The 7,907-nt window shown below is 49.0% G+C and overlaps 1 protein-coding gene across 1 annotated transcript in view; it reads right to left on the bottom strand.

Moving 5' to 3' along the window:
* Positions 1 to 5,971, bottom strand: part of tgfb3 (transforming growth factor, beta 3) — a 56,155-nt gene extending 50,184 nt beyond the window's left edge. Inside the window, exons 1-2 of the mRNA XM_043701490.1 lie at positions 5,525 to 5,971; positions 530 to 549 (exon numbers count right to left, since the gene is read on the bottom strand). Of these exons, the coding sequence (XP_043557425.1) occupies positions 530 to 549; positions 5,525 to 5,876 (372 nt within the window). The 5' untranslated portion in view covers positions 5,877 to 5,971. The remainder of the gene's footprint in view (positions 1 to 529; positions 550 to 5,524) is intronic.
* Between the last annotated feature and the right edge of the window lie 1,936 nt (positions 5,972 to 7,907).

The following is a 7,907-nucleotide window of genomic DNA, read 5'->3' on the forward strand; positions in this document are numbered from 1 at the left end:
CCCAACCATCTTCAGCTGCTTCATCAATGACCTTCCCTCCATCATAAGGTCAGAAGTGGGGATGTTCGCTTATGATTGCATAATATTCAGCACCATTCACGACTCCTCAGATAGTGATGCAGTTCATGTTCAAATGCAACAAGATCTGGACAATATCCAGGCTTGGGCCAACAAGTGGCAAGTTAAATTCACACCACACAAATGCCAGACAATGACCATCCCCAATAAGAGACAATCTAACCACTGTCCCTTGATATTCAATGGTGATACTATCATTGGATTCCCCATTAACAACAACCTGGCGGGTTATAATTGAGCAGAAACTTATCAAGTTCCTTTTAAAAGTGGCTACAAGAGCTAGTCAGAGGCTAGGAATACTGCAGTGAGTAACTCACTTGTTGACTCCCCAAATCTACGAGGCTCAAGTCAGGAGTGTGAGGGAATACTCTCCACTTGCCTGGATAGTGGCAGCGCCAACAACACTCAAGGAGCTTGACACCATCCAGGACAAAGCAGCCGCTTGATTGGCACCACATCCACAAACACCCACTCCCTCCACCACTGACGCTCAGTAGCAGCAGTGTGTACTATCTACAAGATGCGCTGCAGAAATTCACCAAAGTTCCTCAGACAGCACCTTCCAAACCCACGCCCACTTCCATCTAGAAGGACAGGGGAGGTAGATACATAGGAACACTACCCCCTGCAGGTTCCCCTCCGAGCCACTTACCATCCTGACTTAGAAATATATCACTGTTCCTTCACTGTCGCAGGGCCAAAATCCTGGAATTCCCTCCCTAAGGAAATTGTGACTCTACCTACAGCATATGGTTCAGGAAGGCAGCTCACCCCCACCTTCTCAAGGGCAATTAGTGATGGCAATAAATGCTGGCTCAGCTAGTGATGTCCATGTCACTCGGGTGAGTTCAAAAAAGCAGACTTGATGGGCCGAATTGCCTCATTCTGCTGCTATGTCTTTTGGTGTTATAGCAATTTTTTTCCTGTTCAGACGATCATCCAATTCTCTTCGGAATCCAAGCCTGCATCCACCACGTTCTCAGCCAACACATTCCAGACCTGATCCACGCACTGCCTTCTTCTCGTCTCCCCTCCTGCTTCTTTTACAAACTACCAGAGATTGGGTCCTCGGCTTGAAATCCTTGCACCAATGGAAGCAGTTTCTCCCTCTCTATCTGAGGGAGACCTTTCAGCATCTGAAATACCTTGAACAAATCTTCCCTCAATCTACTCCCCAAGGAAAACAGTCCCAACTTAGCCAAACTGCCAAGGTAACTGACCTTGATAGCAGTGCAGACTAGATACAATAGAATAATATCTGGCATTCAAGAGTCAAATTCAAAGGAGCAATTACATGATCCAGGGTGATATCGGCTGGTGTTAAGGGGTCATGGGATTTGGTCAAAATTTCCAAAGGATGAAATTATCATCGTCGGGTTAGAATTAGGGTCAATTTAGGGTTAAGGTTTAGGGTCAGGGTTTACTTTTTAACCATTATATAAATAAACTAAGTAACCTGTTATATTAACTAGACAGAGCTGTGATTTTCACCCACACAGAGCACATAAGTAATATTTTTACTTCACTCCATGGGTTGTACCAGTCACTGGCTGGGCCATCATTTATTGCCTGTCCCTAGTTGCCCCTTGAGAAGGTGGAGGTGAGCTGCCTTCTTGAACCGCTGCAGTCCATGTGCTGTAGGTAAAGTCACAATGCCCTGAAGGGGGGAATTCTAGGATTCTGATCCAGTGACACTGAAGGAACGGCAATATATTTCCAAGTTAGAATGGTGAATGGCTTGGTGGGGAACTTGCAGGGGGTAGTGTTCCCATGTATCTGCTGCCTTTGTCCTTCTAAATGGAATTGGTTGTTGGTTTGGAAGGTGCTGTCTGAGGGTCTTTGGTGAATTTCTGCAGTGCATCTTGTGGATAGTACATACTGCTGCTACTGAGCGTCAGTGGTGGAGGGAATGGGTGTTTGTGAATGTGATGCTAATCAAGCAGCTGCTTTGTCCTGGATGGTGTCAAGCTTCTTGAATATTGTTGGAGCTGCACTTAATCAGGCAATTGGGGAGTACTGGGTCATACTCCTGACATGTGCCCTGTGGTTGATGGACAGGCTTTGGGGAGTCAGGTTACTCACTGCAGTATTCCTAGCTTCTAACCTGCTTTTGTAGCCACTGTATTTGTATGCTTAGATCAGTTCATTTTCTGGTCAATGGCAACCCCAGAATGTTGATAGTTGGGGATTTAATGATGTCGAGGTGTAACGATTAGATTCTTCCTTGTTGAAGATGGTCATTGCCTGGCATTTGTGTGGCACAAATGTTACTTGCCACTTGTCAGCCCAAGTTTGGATATTGTCCAGATCTTGCTGCATTTGAACACGGACTATTTCAGTATCAGAGGAGTCATGATTGGTGCTGAACATTGTGCAACCATCAGCAAACATCCCCACTTCTGATCTTATAATGGAGGGAAGGTCATTCATCGAGCATGATAGTTGCGTTAAGGGCATTTTCTGAAATGGATCTCTGATCTTGCATCCTCTAAACTCAGTTCACCCAAGGATCAATCAGTCTATGCTGATTGCATTGCTCAGGAAGGAGACTGACTAGTATTAACAAAGAGAATGTACACTAGCTGAACTCGGGTTACAAAAACTGACTGCTTTCTGTCAGCACTTTCTGAATTTCCTTCAGTCCACACCATAAACAACCTCCTGTTGAAGAATTCTGGCACAGTGACAGGGCAATGATGACAGTCGAACTGCTCCCAATGATCATGCCTAACTCAGTGCAGTGATGGAGTGTCGCATTGACCAGGGTCAGGAGCCTTACTCAGTGTTTCAGTAATCACTGACTCTTTATCAGAAGTACAGCCCCTCTCCCTCAATCCAGTGAAGATCCAGCATTCTCTAAGGGAAGTGACAATACTATTGCACTAAGCTTAACATGATCCTTCTCACCCCTCCTGTCACTGTTAATAGCCCAGGTTATTACACAGAGAATTCCTGCCACTCTCAAGCCTAAACATTGAAACTGCCCCTAATTCAGCACCAACCAGAAAACCCCTGCAAACAGCCAAAATCAGTTGTGTGTTTGCGCTCAGGATATGACTGGCATTGATAACTCTGCCACTCTGTCTGCCCAGACAAGGAGCAGATCTGGGTCAGGAGTCAGCGAGGAAGCAAAATAGGCAACCTGTGAGAAATATTGCTCAAGGATTCAGCAGGAGTGCATTCAGTTTTCAATTGGACAGGCTGCTGTTCACTGTGTCATTGCCTTTGGATGTTTCATGGTGCTATATAGGGAGCTCCCCAGTCGGGGAAGGACCTTGTGTGGAGAGTTATGCAAGTGTCAACACATTCCTGCATGCAGGTTCTCAGAGCCAGAGTTTTCTGTGAGGCACTTGGTGCCTTGATTATCTGGAGCTTGGCAGGGAGAAAGGCTACAGCTTGTTTGTAAACAGGATGAAGCAGCAGCATGGTCCAGGCACACACAGCTGTTTGATGGCAGTCTGCTCCCTCTGCTGGCTGCTGGGCTCCTCTGCTGGGGCCTGAGCATTAAAGTTGCCACAGAGGGGACAGTGACAGGAAGGGTCGCACTCAGTCTGTATAAACTGGACTTGGGGTTAGCGCACAATCTCTCAAGGGGTACGAGGAGCTCAGGCTGAGAACCTTCTTATGAGGAGCTCACACCTGGAGTACACACTGCACTAAATTAATAAAACATTATAATTTACCAGCAAATCATCAGGCACAAATCCTGAGAAATCTACCCAGGCCAAATACAGGATCCTCACTGAGAAACACATATTTTATCATTGTCCCTTAGATTTAACTCAATGCTACACTTGACCTGAAACTGTTTGATGGTGGCAATGTAGAGAGAGCCTTACTCTGGATCTAACTGCATGCTGTCCCTGTCCTGGGAGTGTTTGATGGGGACAGTGTGGAGGGAGCTTTACTCTGTATCTAACCATGTGCTGTCCCTTGTCCCAGGAGTATTTGATGGGGACAGTGGAGAGGGGCTTTACTCTGTGACTAACCCCTGTGTTGTCCCTGTCCTGGGAGTGTTTGATGGGGTAGTGTATAGGGAGCTTTACTCTGCATCTGACTCCATGTTGTTCCTGTCCTGGGAGTATGTGGTGGAGGATTATGGGTGATACTCTCCTATTCAGTGTGAAATTGGATATTTTCATTAATGACACAGAAGGATTCTGGGTAACCCAAGATGGAAGATGAGAAAAAATTCTGGCTGTAACAGCTGTTCCTTTTTTGAGGTATTTTAGGTGTTGGAGGTGATTTCCTTGAATTCCAGGAGCAGCAGTCACTATTTTATATACTGTTGCATTGTTTTGGAACAGCAGAACTTTGGAGAAAAAAAGTCAAAACAACAACACTTTTAAAAGGGACATGTATGGAATCGCCTATTAGAGGAGTGGTAGAGGCTGGTACAATTGCAACATTTAAAAGCCATCTGGATGGGTATATGAATAGGAAGGGTTTTAAGGAATATGGGCCAGGTGCTGGCAGGTGGGACTAGATTGTTTTGGAATATCTGGTCAGCATGGGCGAGTTGGATCGAAGGGTCTGTTTCCATGCTGTACATCTCTATGACACTATTTCCAGGCAGAGCTGGAAGTTAATGTTGGTTGACCTCTAGTGATTGCAATAAATTTATATATTAAATAATTCCCAAGGACCTATGTCAGTATAGCTAGATCTTACTATGGTAACTATGGTCAGGATGAGTTTTTGACTCTGCTGAAATACCCTGTCATTCTCAGTTTGGAATGTGGGAGCTTGCTGTGCACATTTCTGCTTCTGCTTCTTCTACACACCAATAATGACAAGGTGCCAAGGGCACCTCATTGATTGCAAAGACTTTTGAGATATCCGGAGGTGGAAAAAGGTGCTCTAGAAATGCATGATTTTCCTGTGGAGTCATCGCATTGGCTTGGTTAATGTGATGATTTTCAGCATGGGCCTTAGATGTGATTTTGTTGTTAGCAGCCTATTGGATCAGGGTTTCTCCAGTTCTCTTCTCTCATCATGAGGCTTGCAGTTTTGATAGAGGCCTTTCCCTGGCACTAGGAATGCTGGGAGTGCCTGGCCACCATAACGCCCAGCTACTGCCCAGCAAGACTGACCAACTATCTGAGTGGGTGGGGACAGGGTGACCAAGGCAGAGAGGGGAGGGGAAGGAGAGGGTGAGGGAGTATGAAGAGAGCTGGGTGAGGGGCTGGTGATTGTGTGTGTGTGTGTGTGGGGGGGGGGGGAGGGATGCAGAAAGAACCTCACAGTTGCCAAGTGAGCAGTAACACCCCCTCCCCCGCCCACTCAAGTGGCACCCAACGGTGCTGTTGGATGCAGGGGGTAGGTCCTGTGTGACATTCCCTGCAGCCCCCTGACACTTTGGACCATGATGAACTGAGTGTGTCCCAGTTTGGGTTAGGGTCTGTACCCACTGGTGGGGAGAGGGACTTTGGGGCGTTTTCCCCACACTTACTGTCCACGGCAGGCCCCTGGATCATATCAAACTTGTAGAGCTCCTTTGCATAGTACTCGAAGTCGGTGTTGTGTGTGACACAGCCTTGCTGCCGGTCTCTGGCCAGCTCCTGCAGTAACTCCCGGGTGCTGTTGTACATTGCCAGAACCTGGGCTGGTACCTCTGCCGGACTCGGATCCTCCGGGGGACTGGTCAGTCTCAGTTTACTGAGGATCTGGCCCCTGATCGCTTCCACCCGCTTCCTCTTGATGTGCTCGGTGTCCAACGTGGTACAGGTGGACAGTGCCCCGGTCACTACCGCCAGGTCCACGGCGCTCAGGAGCAGCACCAACCGCTGGACACACATGCTGCTGCTCCAGCCCCAGGGGCACTCTGGATCTGCTCCGGGAACACTCTCCAGCTCCGGGGGCACTCTCCGGGAACACACTCTCCAGCCCCAGGGGCACTCTGGATCTGCTCCGGGAACACACTCTCCAGCTCCGGGGGCGCTCTCCGGGAACACACTCTCCAGCCCCAGGGGCACTCTCTGGATCTGCTCCGGGAACACACTCTCCAGCCCCGGGGGCACTCTCCGGGAACACACTCTCCAGTCCCGGGGGCACTCTCTGGATCTGCTCCGGGAACACACTCTCCAGCCCCGGGGGCACTCTCCGGGAACACACTCTCCAGTCCCGGGGGCACTCTCTGGGTCTGCTCCGGGAACACACTCTCCAGCCCCGGGGGCACTCTCTGGATCTGCTCCGGGAACACTTTCTGCTGCTCACTCGCTTCCCCACAATATCGTTCCAAACTCAGCTTCCAAACTTCCCAGCCGTTCCGCGCTCTCCGAGTGTGGTTCCGCTCCTTGCTCCTCTCTGCCTCTGTCTCTCCCTTTCTCTGTTTTGGGGAAGGTGGATCTGAAAACCTTCTGGATATTTATACACCCCTTCCCCAGTGAGATCAGCAGGCAGCCTGTTCCTCTCCCCCTCTCACACATACACACACTGTCTGCCTCCAGTCCGGCTCCACTGTCCCTCTCTCCTCTCCCCCTGCTGGGTTTTATAAGCAGGCTCAGTGACGTTCTGGGCGGCTTGGTTCATTCAGCTCAATCCCGGCTCAAAGCGCCCTCTTCAAACAGACAGACAGAGAGAGACCAGACCGGACAGAGAGAAAGAGAGAGAGAGACAGAGAGACCAGACCGGATAGACACAGAGAGAGAGATAGAGACAGAGACATAGAGAGAGAACAGACGGAGAGAGAGACAGACAGACAGGATACAGAAAGAATGAGACTGGAGGTTGGAAATCAGAAACAAAGTTGCTGGGAAAACTTAGCAAGTCTGGGAGTATTCTGTCTGTGAACTAGAGTGCGTTCTCACACAACTATCTCTCACTCACCTCATGAAGTAAGTATCCTGCTGTTGTCTTGTACCAGCTGAGGAAGGTGATTCTGACCACGGACAGAATGGAGTGAAGGTTTCCCAGGTGGATGTGCATAGAGCACAGCATGGTCGGATTATGTAGCTGGCTGTGTCTGAGCTGTGCCGGACGCTCCTCCCCCAACCCTGACAGATTCAAGCATTGAAACCCCACCCCTGGGGGAAGCATGGGATTCTCCACCACAAGGCCAGGCAGCATTGTCCCAACAGCCGGCTTCACGGTTGCAGAAGCCAGTGCTTGTCTCTCAGTGACCATCCTTGTGTGGCCTCCAGACCTATAAACCAAGCTGGAACATGAGGATTCTCAAGGATATGGGCATCATTGCATCTCCCAGGATGCCTGCAGCAGATGCTGAAGATCTGGTGCCACTGATCACACATCAGTTAAACATGACATAGAATCCCTACAGTGTGAGAACAGGCCATTTGGCCCATCAAATCCACCCTGACCCTCTGAAGAGCATCCTACCCAGATCCACCCTATCCCCGTAACTCTGCATTTGCAATGGCTAACCCACCTAGCCCATACATCTCTGGACACAACAGGACACTTTCCCATGACCAATCCACCCTAACCTTTGAACTGGGGGAGGAAACCCATGCAGATCCAATAGACAATAGGTGCAGGAGTAGGGCATTCAGCCCTTTGAGCCTGCACCACCATTCAATATAATCATGGCTGATCATTCCTAATCAGTATCCTGTTCCTGCCTTATCTCCATAACCCTTGATTCCACTATCTTTGAGAGTTCTATCCAACTCTTTCTTAAATGAATCCAGAGACTGGGCCTCCACTGCCCTCTGGGGCAGAGCATTCCACACAGCCACCACTCTCTGGGTGAACAAGTTTCTCCTCATCTCTGTCCTAAATGGCCTACCCCGTATTTTTAAGCTGTGTCCTCAGGTTCGGTACTCACCCATCAGCGGAAACATGTTTCCTGCCTCCAGAATGTCCAATCC

The sequence above is a fragment of the Chiloscyllium plagiosum genome, chromosome 12 (genome assembly GCF_004010195.1).
Source record: "Chiloscyllium plagiosum isolate BGI_BamShark_2017 chromosome 12, ASM401019v2, whole genome shotgun sequence".
NCBI classification, from domain to species: domain Eukaryota; kingdom Metazoa; phylum Chordata; class Chondrichthyes; order Orectolobiformes; family Hemiscylliidae; genus Chiloscyllium; species Chiloscyllium plagiosum.